The sequence below is a fragment of the Camelus bactrianus genome, chromosome 1 (genome assembly GCF_048773025.1).
Source record: "Camelus bactrianus isolate YW-2024 breed Bactrian camel chromosome 1, ASM4877302v1, whole genome shotgun sequence".
NCBI lineage: Eukaryota > Metazoa > Chordata > Mammalia > Artiodactyla > Camelidae > Camelus > Camelus bactrianus.
Genome location: NC_133539.1, coordinates 109734465 through 109754308, shown reverse-complemented (window position 1 = coordinate 109754308; position 19844 = coordinate 109734465). Strand labels below are relative to the sequence as shown.

Below are 19844 nucleotides of genomic sequence, written 5' to 3'. Positions count from 1 at the left end.
GAAATTATTTGCTTGGCTTGTTTTTCCCAAGAAAATGCTTTTTAAACACAATGTAATACTATAAAGGCAAGAAAACCACCAAGAAAGAAACTCTTAATTGTACATTCCTGATTGCATTTAGTCTCTTAAGAGAAGATAAGTCTCTCAAGAGCAGAATTATGTTAGCTACTATAATCAACTAAATAATTCAAAGAAGATATAAATCAAGAAATCTATTTCCAAATAAAAGAAAAGTCACCAAAAAAATCTATGGCAGTACCACATCTGATGAAAACAGAGTAAGAACAATATCCAGATAGTCTTAAGAATGCCCATAATGACGTCATCTCTTAGAATAATATTAGAGATTTATAACTAGTCAAATCTAGTTGTGCGTATTTCCTAAGTTCAACAGTTAAAAGCTGATATTAACATTAAGAATCTTGACATAGTGAAATATTGAATCCTTCCAGTAAGAACTGAAAACACAACCCAGAGAAGCAAGTATTTTTTTTAACATGGAAAACATTAATATATTTCTAAACAAATCAAGTAGAATTTTTAACTATAAAGAAATGCCAAAAGGACTTTTAAAGACAGAGAAAATGTCCCTTCCAAGGCAGTTAATGTTGCTACATTAACAGCTAAAATACAAATTTTACATGTGTAGATATTCTGGTGGGAGTGGGATTACATTACTTATTTTGCATTTGACTCTGAATAAAGTTTTATAGTCCAAAAGTAGATTATTAAATGTAGCTTTTTAAACCCCCAATTTTATCTATATAGGAAACATTGGTACAGAGCATGATTATGTGTACATATTTTCGATACAGATGTTTAAAAGCAACTTTAACACGTATGCTTTAATATAAGAATTCGAAAAACATTCAATCCCACAAAACTGAAAGGCAGGATTTTTACACTAATAGTCACAGTCATAGGAACAGTGTTCCCATTCCTTTCAATCTCAATTATCCAAGGCAAAAGATATCTAGGAGAAAATATATTTTTTTAAGGAAATGAATTTATAAGAATCTAAAGGAGAGAAATATGAACATTTAGGAGTTGACCATGCTAAATGTAAATCAATGGGTATTCTCACCAACACGTTCTAAGTACAGCTCAGAAGAACTTGGGTCACACAGACATTTCAACTAAGTTTATGCCAAGACATGCTAAAACTAATTATAATTTTAAAGTATTTCTTCTGTTAAGTTGCTTACCATTAAGTTTGTGGTGATTTTTAAACATAAAGCTGTCAAGTATCAAATAGCAATAACGTATCTGGTGTGACTGTAGCCTGATGGGCAGCAGATTCTTACATAAAATATGTGAACTCTCAGAAAATTTGTAAACTACCATAACCATAAAAATAACTAATTCTAAGTACAACTTTGAAATATTTGCTTAACTAAGCCACGTATCCTTTATATGGACTTTACCAGCTAATACAGGGCAGTGCACCCAGCTGAAGAGATGCAGATCACACTGCTTAGAGATGTGTTATTAACTAAGGTCCCATTGGCTGAAATGTATCATCTAATTTTTACTCTGGAGTTCCTGTGAAATATGCTAATCATAAATGTTATAAAGAGTAACTCCTATTACTACTTTAAAAATGCAATGGAATACTTACACAGATAAATACATTAAATTAAGCAATGCATATTTTGGGGGTTTCCACTGTGCAAGCAAACAGCACTACTGGCTACCTTGCATACGCCTCTGAAATATTAGCTATCAATGTTCCCTTTTCTAAGCAGTCTCCAATCTCCTGAAGTTACATGACATGCTTACAGATTCTATTTCCTGCCTGTTAGATGAGTTTTGGGTTCACCACAATTGCCACTTCATTTCTAAGGCAACTATGCTGTATTTCAATGAGTAATGAAAACATAAAAATTTTTAATCAACCATTGAAAAGGATATTAACATCTCAAAGAGTTGAATGAATTAATCTTTCAAATCAATTATGGAATGAGATTTTTCAAAAAAAAAAGTGAGAAAAGTCTCTCTTACTTTCCTGCATTAAAAAATGTTCAGATGTAGGCTTTTCTAAAGGGATGGATTAGAAAACCATACAGCTGTAATTCAACACAGTTCTAAAACAAAGTTAAACTCATTTTTTCCCCATGAAAAGAACTTTGCTTTAAGGTAGAAACTGGCAAGGGATTCCAGCTATAATTCAGAACCTCTGAATAAAGACCTGGCAACCCTAAGAACAAGCACCTTATCAGAGAGCACAACCGTCCTTGCTGCCATTCAGGGCAGCAGCTGTGTGCTGGCCTAAATCAAATCCGCTTCCCTTTTTTACATCATTTGGGAAAAACAAATATCAAAACCAGAAAAGCAACCCCTCCTTTCCCCCAAAGAAGTCCATGTTCTCTTTAGACAACTATGAGAACTGTGTGAGCTGCTTTGCATGTTTATATTGCTTTACTTGGAATTTTAACGTCTTCACATTAATGTTAGAAAGAGAAGTTTTATTTTGCTATCACAGCTCTGAAAGAACAGACTAGGCCAAGTTCCCCACTGTTATATAAGCTGGACCCTTGGGGTTCTGAATCTAAGAGTCAGGATGCATTTCTCCCACCTCCACCCATTCTCCAACGTGCCCCACGCCTCTGGCTGGGAAAGAGCCTGACAACATGAGGCCAGTTTCCATCCACTATTAACCTCTCCAGCAGCTCCGTGAAGCAGACAACATCTTTCTCACCATCACTCATATTTACTCTGCCCATCTGTCAAGTGTCAGGTTAAGTTTTTTTTTTTTTTTCAGAGAGTAGTTGATTTTAAATTAAGTTAAAGCAAAGTATTATGAAGAGATGCATAATAAAAGACCTTAATTTATAGGGAAAAAATTTTAAAACCTATATATGTAAATTGGTCATTCACATCATGTTTTATCAAGACATTTGATGTGTAGAAAGGCACAATATAACAGCTAACCTAGCTTCTGAAAAAGAAAAAAAAAATTAGAAGATCATAATAACAAGAAATGGCTCCTCCCTTAACAAATCACTCTCATTTCAAGGATTTTAAGTTGGAATATTAGTTTTTCAGTAAGGAAATTTTAGCTAATTTCAATTATTGAGTGTAGTGGATTGAATGGTGGCCCCAAAGATATGTCCACATTCTAATCCTCAAAACCTGTAAATATCACCTTATATGACAAAAGATGTGATTAAGTTAAGGCCCTCAAGAGTAGAAGTGTATCCTGGATAATGAGGTGAGTCCTAAGTGTAATCATACGTATCACTGTGGGGGGGTGGGGGGGGAGTTTTGAGAAACAGACACACGGTGGATAAGCTGACATGAACATGGAGCCAAGAGATGCAGCCAGAAGCCACGGAGTGCCAACAGCCACCAGAAGCTGGAAGATGCCAGAAAGGTTTCCCCCTTAGGGCCTCTGGAAGGAGCAAGGCCCTGCCTGTACCCTGATTTCAAACTGGGCCTCCAGAATTCAACTGTGAGAGAATAAATACCTGTTGTTTTACCAGTAAGGTTGTAGCAATTTGTTACAGCAGCCACAGGACACTAGTACACTGAGGGAAAGTGTGTATTAAAAGAGTAATCCTTAAACCATACAAACTTAGAAGTAAAAGGGTAACCCTATATTATAAATAGAATACATCAATGAGACACAACATACAATGATATAGTAAGCCCATTTTTACAAATGAAACTTTAAAGCAAATTTCTCTATAAGATTTTACATGTAACACTAATAGATATCATTTGAGTGAGATAAGGCGACTTTATAAGCAGAAGTTTTACCTAATCTCTAAATATTCAGGTACAATACTAAAGTGCAGTAAGCAAGAGACAGGAAAATGAATTAATCTTCCAAATCAGACTAAAAAGTGACAGAAATTAAAAACAATTATAAATGCCTGCAAAAAACCCACAAATAAAAGTGGCTTCTGAAACTATACATCACTAAGTATAAAGGATCCCACTATATGATCTGCTTGAATGGGCAAAACTGACATAAGGGAAGAGAGTGACGTGGGGAATTATAAATTGCTCAGGCCATAATATTTGGAAGAGGTCTTTTGGAAAAAAGAAAGCAACAACTTGGTCATTCTGGGACTTAAAAAAATAATCAAATACTGTAACCTGTCTAACTTCAATATTATCACCTAAAAATGGAATAGTGTCTACCTATCTCATAGTGTTAACAGCCCTCTCACAGATTATTGTGAGGACGAAATGAGATTACACACAGTGATGGCCCATGGTTTAGATCATAGTTTATCTCCACAAACTGGCTGACTGGGAACTAACTCTACTTGCTTTCTGAATTCCTTACTCTAGGGAACAGTTATTCGATTTTTTTAAAGAATAGAAAAGCATTTTTAAAACATTGGAGCCTCTTCTTCATTTTCATTCTGTTCATTTCTGGGGGTCTCAGCACTTACCACATCACTAGCACTGGAGAATTCATTATTAACCAGACTTTCGAGAGCCATCCACCGAACTGGTCTGTTTTCATTGTCCCCCAGACAATGATAGTCCATGGGGAACAAGTCTCTGGAGAGGGCATTGTCTGTGATCTTAACTTGAAGTGTGTCATCAATGCTGAAAAGTAAAGACAGTGAACATCAAATGCAATCAGAGTACTTAAAAATATGGACCACAGTCACTCAAATACAACACAATTCCCACTGTGACTCCAGGAGAGAACCCCAAATCCAGGGGGCAATAAACACCAAACAACAGTGACGAGCTCATAGCACCTACACACAGTTCCTAGCAGCCAGGTCTTTGTGGATGACTTCCCTTCTGGCCAGGTAGCTCATCCCACAGGCAATCTGAATAGCCATGTGTACCAGGTCTTGCTGAGAAATTGCCTGTGGTAACAGAAAACGACAATGTTTGCAGGCAGCACAAAAATGATGAGGGCAGTTGCTTGTTTTATTCCACAATCCTACTCCATCCCAAAACACTTCTTTACACCTACACACTGAGTTTTAAAAAGCTACTTCTTGACCAAGAATATGTTCCCATAGCTCCCTGTATTTATGTCTGCCGTAGTCTTTATCATCCTGCAATATGTAATTTACCATTTACTTCACTGTCTCTCTCATCTGTTAGGTCTGTCTCCCCAGCAACCAGCACAGACAGTAGCTGCTCAATAAGTTATCTGTTCAGTGAATGAATTGTCAAGGTCATATTTAATAATGCTTATTATTATTTTACAATAGGTTTTTAGTAGGAGGCAATCCCCTGGGGACAACTTTCAAACTAATGCAGGTCTACAGCTCTCTCTAGTGACGGCCTCCTCCAGAGCCAGGGTGCCTGTACTGTAGGCTGAGCAATGAAATCCCTCTCCAGGTGGTGCTGACAGGTCACAGCCTCCAACCACTTGCTGGAAAGCCTAGCTTTAATCTGTCAATTTACCGAGCATCTCATAGCTATAAAGCCAAATATTCAATGCAGCTTTTGAATCTACTTTCTCCTGGCTACTCTAATAAGAACATTATTACAAATCCTAAAACCAAATTAATGAGGCTACAAGGTACAGAAGGGAGCGAAACACCCACCAGACTTCACTACCACTACCTTCATAATGTGTCTGGAATCCAACAAATGCCTCACAGCTATGTGCATGAGTAGTAAAGAGAAAGAAACTCTTAGATGACTGATATCTTGCAAGCAAGCATATTAAAAATATCCCCAATTATCCCCCACAACCTATACTTCCAGTCATCACCAGCTTTTTAGGGGGGTAGGGGGGTGTGGGCGGGGATGTGTACAGTATGGACCAAGTGGCTCTGTAAAGTCGATTTCCATTCCTAGAAGGGAGATTCAGCACCAGAGCCCGCAAAGAGTTATCAGAAAAATGACTGAGACGGTGTTACAGAAGGTTTGAGGTGATTATGAATAAACACACAACGGTTATACAGGGAAAAACTTCAGCATCAGCGGAGTGTAAGCCTCAAGACAGGAATCACAAACCATCTTCTTCTAAGTCAACAGGTTATACATATCTTCTGGTTCATTCTGAGTTTTGTTTTGCAGGCCTTCAGACAGTTTATATACAAAAATGTTAACATCTACTTTTAAAAATATTAGAAGCTACCAGTAAATAACTGGTGCTCAGGCAAAGTTTTCTCACCTGCGGATTATTGGCCTCCACTAATTTGCACTGCCGTAAAAACAATTTAAGATTCCCCCAATTCATGTAAGGCAGTATCACCATGGGTTTTTCTCCTTCTTCTATACACACATGGGTAATGGGAAGAAGATTTCTGTAAAATAATAAGAAATCAGGAGAAAGACAAGTGAAACGTCAGGGGTTTATTTTTAATTATAAGTAACAAAATAAAAATAACCTAAAACAACAAGAAAATCTCAAACATACTTAAAAACATGATTATCATTAAAAATGTAAAATTTTAAATGACTGTAATGTTTCCTACAAATGCACTTTCTTGATAGGGAAAAATTATAAACTCAAAAGATGTTTCCTGTGGATTAGAGTCTCTTAAAACACACTCTAGCCACACTAAATCTTTAAAGGGTAATCCCCCTAAAAAATGACTTGAGCATGAGCATATTATGGTAACATTTGGTTCATCATCAGGCTTAAGAAAAAAGCCCCACACAGTCTGCAGAGCAGTACGATAACCAAGAGTCTGAAACTGCCACAAGAAGCCAAGAAGTCTTCAGCACATCACATGAGATTTAGAATCTGATTTCTAAATCCTAAATTTACCACTCATTGTCTGTGTGAACACCTCTCTTGGCCTTAGTTTCCATAGCTCTAACACGAGGATGCCACCAACCACACAATGTTGCTATGATATACAAATAAAGCCACGCACGTAGGAAAAGATCTTGTTTTAAAATTTCCATGGCACACATAAATACTTTCATCCTATTGTCTAATGACACCTCTTCCACTGGTACCTGGAAATAACTATTCCTTTTCCCCAAGATTACGTAACTTTTTACATAATTACCTCATTTCCCCGACTAGGCTGAAAATTCCTAGATGGAAAAAACTAAAGTGAACTCTTTTTTTTTCTTTTTTACACCCAGTGCTTTGTATTCTGTGCCACAGAAATAAGCATTTAATAAATATTTGATAAATAACACCAAATAACAGCCTTAACAACATTCCTACTTCTTAACTTAGTAAATTCTGCCTCTAAGCATATTAATAAGGAAATATTATTAAACATAAGAAAGTTACATGGACAAGGATAGTTAATGCAGTATTACTAGTAAAAAGTTGCAAACAAGTTGAATGTCCAAATATAAGGAAGTATACTGAAATAATAGGATAGCATAAAACAACTGAACAGTCACAAAGAGGTGTTAAGAGAATACGAGTGAAAGCTTATTTTTACAGGAAAGCAAGACACAAAATTCAGTTATGTTTGCAGGACATTTACAAATACGGAGAAAAAGGAACAAAACTCTGCACAGAAATATGCCAAGAGTTGTTTGTCTTTGAGTTGTGGGACTTTAGATCATGTCTACCTTCCTTTTCTGTATTTCCTAAATTGTCTCAATTAACTATGTATCTCTTTTAAAACCACAGTCTCACAATTCTGGCCTAACAATGCACAAGTGAACGCCGTGGGCCCCCCCTCATGCTGTGCAGGAATTACTAACAGGGAAAGAAAGCACTGACCCTGAGGACCCAGGAAAATGAAGACTCAGAGACCAGTGAACCTGCATGAGGCCTCTCTGTAGGGCCTCTGCTTACATTACAGCCTGAGAGCGGCAGTGATGCTTAGTCTCTCTTTACAGGTGATGAAACCCATGCAGGGAGAGAGGGGTAAGGTAATCTGCCAAGGACAAACAGCAAGCACACGGAGAAAAAAATTCAAATCTTCATCTGATTCCAATCCCTGTGTTTTCCCCTGGATCACTGCACAGTCCCTCCCAGCGGAGCAAGGCGGAGTACAGGGGAGAGGACAGAGCCTCTTCTCACACCAGGACCCATGCATACTACGGTGACGACAGCAGGAGGGGGCGGGAGGCGGAACTGGAGGAAGTTGGTCAAAAAGGTACAAACTTCCAGTTACATAAGATAAATAACTCCTAGGGATGACTATACCTAACACTGCTGTCCGAGATGCAGGAACACTGCTAAGAGAGTAAATCCCAAGAGCTCTCATCACAAGGAGAATTTTTTTTTTCTTTTCTTCTTTCTTTCCTTTGTATTGTATCTATATCAGAAGATGGATGTTAACTGAACCTCCTGTGGTAATTATTTCACAATATGTGTAAATCAAATCATCATGGTGTACGCTTTAAACGTATACAGTGATGTACGTCAATTCTCTCAATAAAACTGAAAAAAAAAAAAAGACTACAGCAGGTTTGCACTCAGGTTTAGCTGAGCATGCCATGGTTTTGGGGTAATAAGAAGAGCCACCCATCAAAATTATTTCTCTGTTCCTTTCCTCATGACTGAAATTTACTGAGCAGAGCTTTTTAAAGACATTTGCTCCAAGCCCAGTCATTTTGCTGGAAAAGATCAAATCCTTTATTCTTTCATCAGAGGATTAAAAGCCCTCGGGAGAGGTGACAAGCTGCATGAAAACATTTCAAAGTGTGCATGGCTGCTCTTCATTCTGCCCATTTTGCTAAGGAAAGGAAGGTAAAGAGGAAGGCCTGAGATCTGTAAGAGTGGACGAGCAAGGGCAGAGGCAGGTGCTGCAGAGAACAAGGCAGAGGAAAAGGCAGGCTCTGTGGGGAGCTGAGGCAAGAATGCGTCCAGTCCTCGGTCTGGCCGAGCGCCTCTGCAGAGTGGAGCCGCAAGGCATTCAGCAAAGTGCCTGCCATCAGGCACTGCTGCATGGTATGTAGGAACATTGTTTAGACAGTAAATCCCAAGAATTCTCATCCCAAGGAGAATTTTTTTTTTCTTCTTTTCTTCTTTCCCCCTTTGATAACCATAGTTGTCTGTGAGTCTGTTTTTGGCTTGTAAATATAATTTGTATCTTTTTTTTCTTAGATTCCACATACAAGTGATATCATATGGTATTTTTCTTTCCCTTTCTGACTTACTTCACTTAGAATGACGATCTCCAGGTCTACCCATGTTGTTGCAAATGGTATTTCATTCTTTTTTATGGCTGAGTGATATTCCATTGTGTATATATACCACAACTTCTTTATCCATTCATCTGTCAATGGACATTTAGGTTGTTTCCATGTCTTGGATATTGTAATTAGTGCTACTGTGAACATTGGGACATTGTGTCTTTTTGAATTAGTTTTCTCTGGATATATGCCCAGGAGGGGGATTGCTGGATTATATGGTAAATCTATTTTTAGTTTTTTAAGGAACCTCAATACTGTCCTCCATAGTTGCTGCACCATTTTACATTTCCACCAACAGTGTAAGAGGGTTCCCTTTTCTCCAAACCCTCACCAGCACTTATCATTTATGGACTTTTTAATGATGATCATTCTGACTGGTGTGAGATGATACCTCCTCGCAGTTTTGATTTGCATTTCTCTAATTAATCAGCAATGTCGAGCATCTTTTCATGTGCCTGTTGGCCATCTGGATGTCTTCTTTGAAGAGATGACTAGGTCTTCTGCCCATTTTTTGACTGCATTCTTTTTTTTTTTTTCATATTAAGCTATATCAGCTGTTTGCATATTTTGGAAATTAGTCCCTCATTGGTCTCATTTGCAAATATTTTCTGCCATTCTGTAGGTTGTCTTTTTGTTTTGTCGATGGCATCCCTTGCTGTGCAAAAAGCTTTTAAGTTTAACTAGGTCCCATTTATTTATTTTTGCTTTTATTTCCATTACTCTAGGAGCTGCTTTGAAAAAACTATTGCTGAAATTTACGTCAAAGACTGTTCTGCCTATGTTTTCCTCCAGGAGTTTCATAGTATCAGGTCTTACATTTAGGTCTTTAATCCATTTTGAGTTTATTTTTGTATGTGGTGTTAGAGAATGTTCTCATTTCATTCTTTTACAGGTAGCTGTCCAGTTTCCCAACACCACTTATTGAAGAGACTGTCTTTTCTCCATTTATACTCTTGCTTCCTTTGTTATAGATTAATTGACCACAAGTGGGTGAGTTTATTTCTGGACTTTCTATCCTGTTCCACTGATCTATGTGTCTGTTTTTGTGCCAGAACATATTGTTTTGATTACTGTAGCTCTGTAGTATAGTCTGAAGTAAACGAATGTGATTCCTACAGCTCCTTTCTTCTTTCTCAAGATTGGTTTGGCTATTTGGGGTCTTTTGTGTTTCCACACAAATTTAAAAATTTTCTGTTCCAGTTATGTGAAAAATGTCATTGACAATTTAATAGGTATTGTACTGAATCTATGCATTGCCTTGGGTAGTATGGCCATTTTAACAATATTGAGTGGAAAATAACAATATTAAACCACACAATTTTAACCCTTCAAAAGGACATCTTCAACCCCTCAATACTGTGTGTTCAACTTTTTTAAAGGCCTCTGGCTTTTTTATTTTCAGTGCAACTAAAAAGATTATCTGCATACAACAACAACAACAACAACAACAACATCATCATCATCATAATAAAAACTCAATCCAACAATGGGCAGAAGACCTAAATAAGCAATTCTCCAATGAAGACATACAAATGGCCAATAGGGACATGAAAAAATGTTCAATATCACTAATTACAAGAGAAATGCAAATCAAAACTACAATGAAGTATCACCTCACAGAATGACCATTGGAATGACCATCATTCAAAAGTCCACAAATGATAAATGCTGGAGAGGGTGTGGAGGAAAGGGAACCCTCCTACACTGCTAGTAGGAATGTAATTTGGTGCAGCTATTATGGAAAGCAGTATGGAGAGTTCTCAAAAAACTAAAAATAGACTTACCATATGATCCAGCAATCCCCTTTCTGGGCATGTATCCAGAGGGAACTTCAATTTGAAATGATACATGCACCCCAATGTTCATATCAGCACTGTTTACAATAGCCAAGACATGGAAACAACCTAAATGTCCACTGACAGATGACTGGATAAAGAAGTTGTGGTATATATACACAATGGAATACTACTCAGCCATAAAAAATAATGAAATAATGCCATTTGCAGCAACATGGATGGATATGGAGATGGTCATTCTAAGTAAAGTAAGCCAGAAAGAGAAAATACCATATGATATCACTTATATGTGGAATCTAAAAAAAAGACAAATGAACTTATTTATAAAACAGAAACAGACTCACAGACATAGAAAACAAACTTATGGTTACTGGGGTGTGGAGGGAGGGAAGAGGGTGGGAAAACATAAATTAGGAGTTTGAGATTTGCAGATACTAATTACTATATATAAAATAGATAAACAAGTTTATACTGTACAACTCAGGGAACTATATCCAATATCTTATAGTAACCTATAGTGAAAAAGAATATGAAAATGAATATATGTATGTATATGTATGACTGAAACACTATGCTGTATACTAGAAATTGACACAATACTATAAACTGACTATACTTCAATAAAAAAAGTATATCTGTTCATTACTTTAATCAATGTCCCAAGTATATGGTAAACCTACGCAGACATCAGCTTCAGAATTTGAAACCAGAAAAACTTTTTTCTCCCCCAAGAAACATGTAAGTTTCTTTCCCTTCTAATAATGAGATTTATCAAATTTTAATGTTTCCTTCAGCTTTGCTTGCCCAGAAATTAAGAGTTGTTTTATGCTCAACCACAGTAAGAATAACTCCTTACTGCTGGCTTGTTTCCTTTTCTACCATCACAATGCCAGAAAATTGTTTTCATTTTCATTACCATTTTATTGATCTTACTATAGCTGCCTTCTTTTTAGGTTCACAGATTCTTTTGAACATGAACCAAAGCGTAAATAAAATTCAAAGATAAAACAGTGTAGTCATCTTATCTTTTGGTAGAACTCAAGTAACTGCTCAAAGTACACGGAAACTACAATGCATGATGCCTTTTGCACACATCACTTTCTTTTTTTTTCCAGAAGTCCATTAATATCCTCCAATGAGAATGGACACCATTCCATATTTAAAACATATGTGACCAAAGTTTCAGTAGGCATACAAATTAAGTTGACTCTATACAATAGTTTAAAAAAACTCAAACAAATCTTGCCCCAACACTGACCCTGCTGCACATTGTGATACTATATTTAAGCCCTTTTTGGCTTAGAAGATAGAATTTTTTTTGTTATAGTTCTGTGAAGAGGTTGTTATTAACCTTTTTTAAAAAAGTTCTTCATATAGAACTATAAGTATTTTTTTAAAACTCATACTACGAACTAATGAGGAGAGATTGGCTAACTAAAACATGGTCCATCTGTTCAATGTACTGCTATGTAGTCTTTTTAAATGTGGACATGAATTTACTTACATGAAGAGATAGATACATTGTTTTGCTGTATCAAGAAGCATGTTAAGCTTGTTAAGGATAATGGCATTGTGATTATATAGGAAAATATCCTCAATTTCTTGGAAAATGCATGCTAGAAATGCATCGAAAGTGCTGAAATGTCCAATTTACTCACAAATAAAATATCTATCTATCTATCTACTTATATCTACCCAAATAGATGACAGATACATATATACACATGCACAGCAAAAACAGCCAAAATGTTAATTATTAATGAATTTAGGAGATGGGCTTATTGGTGTTTATTATTCTTGTCTTTGGTACTCTATATGCTCAAAATTTCTTAACAAACATTTTTAGCATATGTATATCATTATACTATTTTTGAAGGGAAATATGCACATAAATATGTATAAACTCTTTCTTGAAAGCTCAGCTATAATCATCCAGATGTGGGCTTATACCCTTCTTTACACTTTACTATGTTTTTTATTTTTTGTGCAATGAGTATGTATTTCACTTTTATATTCAGGAAAAAAATTAAGCTATTCTAAAAACATTTGCAATTCAGAACACATCAGAACATTCTTAAAAATGTAGCATACAGTGTTTACTATGCTTAACATTTAAATGCTGGGTGGTTTCTCCTCTTACCTGTGATGAAGACCTCGTAGCTTACAACTTTCAGTGAGCATCATTGTCACCTGAATTTCAGAAGCTTGATCTGTGTAAAGAAAAAGACATCGTCATATATAGTATGATAATATTATATATAACATCAATATTTTCTGGTACTAGTAAGTAATTACATCAGACTATACAGTAAATTTTCATAAAAGTTACAGGCATATCTAAATAGGTCTAGGCTGAAATTCTATTGGAGGAGGTAGAGTCTCACTGACAAGGTCAACTTCAACAGAAGCCATTAAAGATAGATTTGACTATGTAAAAATTAGAAATTAAAAGGTTCCAGAAACAAAGTAGTGAAAGTAATAACAGACTGGGGAAACAGCTACAACATAATGTATGTAAAAGGCTAATTTCATTTTCCCCTCTTCTTTAAAGAACCCATACAATCAATAAGGAAAGAATGTGAAAAAGAGGCAAAGAATATAAACATAATAGTTAACTTGAAAAAAACAAACCACACAAATGACCAACAAAATTTCAAAATGACTTTCGGTCTCACTCCTAAGTAAAGAAATGCAAGTTACATCGGGAGAAGCCATTCTCCTCGTAAGACTGGAACAGACAAAAAAGCCCGCTACCTGCCAGTTTAAGCAAGAGTGTGAGGGAACAGGCTCATCAACAGCATGTTGGGTAGGTGGGGGAAGCAGCATCTAACAAAATTTTTAAGTGCACATACCCTTCACCATCATCAGTCCCACTGCTAAGAGTCTACTCACAGAAGCTCACCAATTGTACAGCTGTACAACTGTTCAACTGTAACAGCAAGAAACCCTAACAACCAAAGTGCCCAGCAACATAGAACTAGTTAAATTAGCACACAAGAATACTATGCAGCTATGTTTTTAAGAAGTTTTGTCTGTATGTACTGACAGAGGAAGATCTGCGAGATACATTAAATTTAAAAAGTAAGGTGCAAAACTGTGTGTGTGTGATCAGTCGTATTTCAAAAACAGATTTATTTGGAAAATTAGATATATTTGGTGCTTTTTTTTTTCTTACTCATGGAGAGTCATAAGAAATTGTTTATGGTGGTTACTTTTAGAGGTGGGAGAATTTACATTTTGTACCTTTCTGTCCTGTTTACACTTTCTAACTTAATATACAACTATAAAAAATGACCACAGGAGTTCTGACTGGAGATTGTGGTGCATTTTATTGTCTTCTTCTTCTTACCTCTCTGTGGTTAAAAACAAACAAACAAAAAGAATTAATATTACATTAGCAGAAGAAGATTTAATTTTCAGATAATACCCAAAATTAGTATGATTATTCCATTTTATTTTCAGCTTCTTAACTCATGCTTTTTGGTCCAAAGTAACAAAACAGAACTAAAATTGGCTTTTAGTTCAATGTTTTGAAATAAAACATGATAAATGCAATTTACCAATGTCTTTAGTCTGCACCTTCCAAAGAATTTGAAGCCATCAAATATCTGCACAAATCTACAAGGATTTCTTATCTTACAGGGATCACTAGCTTAATGGTACAGAGGATTTTCTTCACTGTTTGAAAAGAACATTTCCATTAAGTGAATAATATATTTTCATTATAAAACTGAAAATGAGTTTTAATTTTTTAAAAATGGTTTTTAGATTTCAAAAACAAAATTAAGAGTATATTGTTAATACTTTCAAAGAAACTAATAATAAATTTGTATGTCAACAGTAAAAAGATAGTAATAATTTATAAATCTTCTGATCAATGCAGTAGGAGAGAAAAAGATAAGACTGGCAAAGCCAAGACCCACATCCCAGCTCTATCTAGTAAAATGCTGAACCAACAGTAAAATCCAGACCACTAAACTCAGGCACCATGATCACACATTCTCTCCTTAAAAGTGGAGCTGTCAAAGCTAAGAAATCATAAATTTCACTTACTTCCAAGTCTAACTAACCCATGGAATCACTCCCTCTCCTACTACTTGCTCCTACTGTCCACTTTCCAGACAGCTCCACTTGGTTAAAACTTCTGTAGGAATGCAAAGTGAGTAGACAAAAGCAAAGAACTTGAAACACTTGCTACTGCTTTAGAAAAAGAACTTCATCCCAGTGTATGCTGGAATAAACTCTAGTTATTTAAAAACTGTTTAAAATTTAGGATCATTTAGTAAATGGTAGAATGCACCTTTTTACTCTTTCTGTAATCTGATTTTTAATAAAATTATGGCTATGACTCCTTAGGGGCTGGAAGGATGTTTTTAGAAATAAAAACTAGTAATAGTTGGAGGTCTGTACCCAGCTGGTAAGGGTTTACTTTCCTGTAAACTTGTACAGAGATCCAAGTAGAATAAAAGGTAACTTCAGGATGTGTCATTTTTGGAATAATTTTTCAAGTTCTTAACTTTGATAAACATGTTCTATTAAACAAGGGGCACTTGAGCTGGAAGACAGGCTAAGAAAACTTTGGAGAAAAAATAATTTTATATATTAAGTAAGAAAAATCATTTTCCTGGATTCCTTACCCAGTCTGGTCCTAATCTTTTAATTTTAAATACTGAAAGGTCTACCGTTAATATATATACATTTGAGAAGAATACTATATAATAATTAACATTCTAAAAGTTATAAGAAAGAGCAAAGTGATTTAAAAAACCCACTTATTTCTAAGCTGTAAAAAATTAGAAGCTATTAAAGAAAATAATAATGTAATATCAAAATCTCAAATTGATTCATTTTATGGAATTCAATTTCACAATATTCATTCTGTGAAAATCAGATTCCTAACTTCAATCTCTGGAAATTTATATTGGAATATTCATTAAATCTCTGTGAAAAAATACAAATTTTTTAAGAAGCCAAATGTCAATTTCCAGCTTATGTCCAAAGGCAAAGGTCATTCTTTTAAAAACTATTTTTTTTTTTGCATTTTAAGCTATGCTTCTAACTGTATAGCTTGTAACAAAGCTATACATTTGTCAACGAACTTCATCAGCTCTACATAGCTTCAATTTAAAAATAAAAATAACATTCCCAAAGAACAGATCTCATATACTCAATCATGTGGAGTTATTTAACAATTTTGAGGCAAAGAATGTGGTCAGCACACTTCCTCTGTGTTTCCTATGCAAACCATGACCATGTCCCGGCTAAGGACTCACTGTGCTTTCTCTTGTTTCCGTCTGGCTCTGAAAGAACATTATAATTACGGTGGTAAGACACAGAAACAAGCAAGTGGCTACAATTCAAATGTATACGGAAAGAGAAATCTTATCTTGTGAAACAGTTCCAGTATCCACATTGTGTTTTCTTATCACTATTATTTCCTTTTTTCCTCCTCTTCCAATCCTAAATCAACCCAATTCTGAACAGAAACCTCTTCTGTTAATTCAAGATTCATTCAGAGAACAAATTAACAATAGCCTAGTTCTAAGTTATCCATAGAATATTTATCAACCCCAGAAGAAATACTAGAATGAAAGGGAAATGTTTCCTTAAAAAAAAAAAAAAAAAGAAAATATAACAAGAGGCAGCAGTTATTAAACTTAAGGTTCAAATTTTACATTTACAAAGAATAATATGGAAAATATCCTTCAAAACTAGTCAGAAAACTTAGTTTGACCAAACTTAAATATCAATCTTTAAAATAAGTGTTTTGAGGTTAGGAGAAGTGAGTGAATAAAATAAATACTGAACAATATTGTAAGTTAAACCATTTGTTTGGAAAAATAAAAAGTATGAATGTGTGTTTGTGTTTGCAGTATTCTTAAGCAAGAAGTTCTGCTAAATTAAAAGAAACAAAATTCCAAGGATTTTTTTTAGATTAGTATAACCCAACTTTTTAGAAGCACTAAACTTAAATTCTTCATACTTTCCAAGAATTCCTTGAAGTAAATTTAGAAACGTAAGTTCTTATAAAGTAACTTTGTAAACTTCATAAATGGTCACCTTGCTACTCATAATACTAAATCTAATTTTGCCCTCAATTTCTACACCTTAAATGCTAAATTTGTTTTTCCAAAATTAATATCCGGTTATCTCAACTTATATCAGACACTGTCAGACATTAAGCACTATTTAAATTACCAACCTTTCTTTCCTCTTAAAGTGAACAAAGAGACTTAGCAAAGAATTAAGATTTTACAAATATCAATTATAAATCATTAAAATTCTAACATCTAATATTTTAAAAGGTCTTGCTAATTTACCAGTATTAGGCAATAAGCCACATATAAAAAATATTCTAGTATATTGAGAATCTCTAACTGAAAAATTTATGTAAATCCGTAAGTGAAAAATTAAGCATCACATTTCTCCAAAAGGATAGTATGTAAAAAGTATTTTGTTCATGAAAATATAAACATTAGAAAACAATCTAGTAACATCTACCAAAATTTTAAGTGTAAACACCTCCTGGGGCAGCAATTCCAACTACGACTATACTTGCAAAACTATACCAAGAAATACACACACACACAGGTAATTTCTGCAGATTACATATAACAACAAAAAAAGGAGGGAAGAGGGAGTGAGAGGAAGGTAAACAGCAGCTATTCATATATGGTGTGGTGGGTCTGGGGGGCATTTTTTCCTTTATAGTCCTCAGTACTGGGGGTGGGGGTGAGCTGAAACAAAGGAAAAACTACTAACAACATTTTTTAAGAAGGAAAAACCAAAGAATTTTAATCTTGGGGAGAACATATTAGACAAAGCAAAAATGAAATCACGTGAATGCAGTTTAACTAGAAGCCTGAGTACTGGGTGTATCTAGCAAATGTTTAATGCCTTAATTCATTAGCTTGTATTTTCTATACCTTAGTGAGAACCACACAAATCTCCTAAAAAGTTAGACTATATGAGCTAACTCAACATGGACTGATTTAAAGGTCTTGCACACACTGGGAATTCGAGACAGAATTTCACTGGCATAGCCACCTCAGACAGAAAAGTATTATGGGAGTAGCACGGGAAATAAAATCCTACCTTTAACTGTTTTTACAAATGTTTGTTTTTCTTTGTTTGGATCCTTTTCATCTACTAAAATCCCATGGAAGATACGCCCAAAAGTACCTAAAAGGGAAAATAATAATTATTGAGATCATATGATAACTTTCATAAAATAATAAGTAACTTTCTGGCACAACATAAATTAAACATAAAAAGGGCATATGTGATTAATAACATTACTCCAGCCTTAGAGTAAAAGGAACTCAAATCTTTGTTTTTTAATGTAAGAAGTTCTTTGTGACTATAAAATATCTTGACTTGTCTTTAGAAATACTATATTTAAATTAAGTATATGACAATTCTTTCTGAAATATCCTAAACAAACTAATGATACAGCCAGGGGCACTGGAGCTCAGTAATGGGTATCTATAGAGGCACTTCTCAGTTTTTAGGCTTAGCCTCAGAGCAATGACAAAGGAGAAAAATGGACTCTCCTCATACATTCAAATACACATCAAAAACTCTGTTTCCGTTAATTACTATTTGCCACTGAGGACAGTTCAAGCCCCTCCCTCAGCTGTCACTGACCTACAAACATCCCAACCAACAGATGAATTCATACTGACTCATATGCATCCAAAACATTCCAAATTGAATTATGGAAGGGGAGAAAAAGTAATTCTCTATTTAATAACTTGAAGAGTTCAATTAAGTATTTTATTATTAATTTCTGTCCTCTTCTTTCAGCATTCTCCCCAATCAATAACCTAAAACTCAAAAAAGAAACCAAGGAACAGCAAGTGAAGAAGGGAAAGGTACTAATATCTACCAAACACCTATCACGTGTTAGCTCATTTAAGGTGCATCATTTCATCTAATCTTCACAACCAGCCTAAGAGTAGAAAACACAGTCCTAATTTACAGAAGAGGACACTGGACATGGAAGACAGTTAAGTGATCTCTCCAAAGTCACACAAGTAATACATTATGGGACCAGAGTTGGAACTTGGGCATAACTCCAAAACCCATGCACGTTTCTTCTGCTAGAACCCTCCCCACTTTCCATCACAGAGATAATTACCTCGAATATTTCCAAGAGGCCTGCTAGGAGGTAAACATCTTTAGACAAGAACTAAACAGAAAATATACTTTAAAGATGACAAACACTAGTACATCAAGAACTGCACAAAAGCTGTATTAAGGCAAATTAAAGACCTAAAGAAAGGGGAAATAAAAATCAGTTTTATAGAGGGAATAAATTGTGCACTGCTTCTTATCCTTAGACACAAAATGAGATGAAATTCCTAAAATTTGACAAAAAATTTTAGAGTACTAATATTAAATCTTTCTTGAAAACCTGATTTTGAGATAATAAATACCTTCTTGGAGTACATCTTTTAGAGTTATCCTCTCCCTGGATATGGCTATGTCCTTCACCTTAGCTTTGGCCTCCGAAAGAGTGACGCTTCTCAGGTCGTTCTTCTCTATTCGCAAGGTAGGGTAACCTGAGGAGCCAACAAGGCCAAACCAAGAAATATAAATACCCTTATTATGGCACCAGGGTTAAGTAGCTCAGTTAGAACCTCAGGACTCAAGCCACAGGAATGGATGAATGTTACTGATCATAAGAGGAACAAGGCACACACACGAACAGGTAGAATTACTCATGAAGGCCATACTAAATTTTAAAGAAACACTTTTCCACCTACCCCAAAATCTTAAAATGCAGAATTAAAATAAGAAACACTATAAGTAATATTACATTACTACCACTTCAATTGCCTTTCAGCCAAATGAAACAAGTTTGACTCAGGCAATTTAATTTAATCCCTCGTATGGACTGTTTTCCTCCCCAACGATTTTCTAATACAGTCTTCTAACAAAAGAATTTTTCAAATAAAGAGGTGCTTGTAAAAATATCTTTTCTAACAAAATGTATAA

The 19844-nt window shown here is 35.1% G+C and overlaps 1 protein-coding gene across 2 annotated transcripts in view; it reads right to left on the bottom strand.

Annotated features, from left to right (window-relative positions):
* RYK (receptor like tyrosine kinase) overlaps positions 1 to 19844 on the bottom strand; it is a 95456-nt gene that overhangs the window by 14742 nt on the left and 60870 nt on the right. The window contains exons 8-13 of one of the 2 annotated variants that reach the window (XM_074371054.1): positions 19283 to 19417; positions 17940 to 18026; positions 12985 to 13054; positions 6104 to 6236; positions 4726 to 4835; positions 4404 to 4563 (exon numbers count right to left, since the gene is read on the bottom strand). In XM_074371054.1, coding sequence (XP_074227155.1) covers positions 4404 to 4563; positions 4726 to 4835; positions 6104 to 6236; positions 12985 to 13054; positions 17940 to 18026; positions 19283 to 19417 — 695 coding nt within the window. The remainder of the gene's footprint in view (positions 1 to 4403; positions 4564 to 4725; positions 4836 to 6103; positions 6237 to 12984; positions 13055 to 17939; positions 18027 to 19282; positions 19418 to 19844) is intronic. The other variant, XM_074371060.1, reaches the window with a different exon arrangement.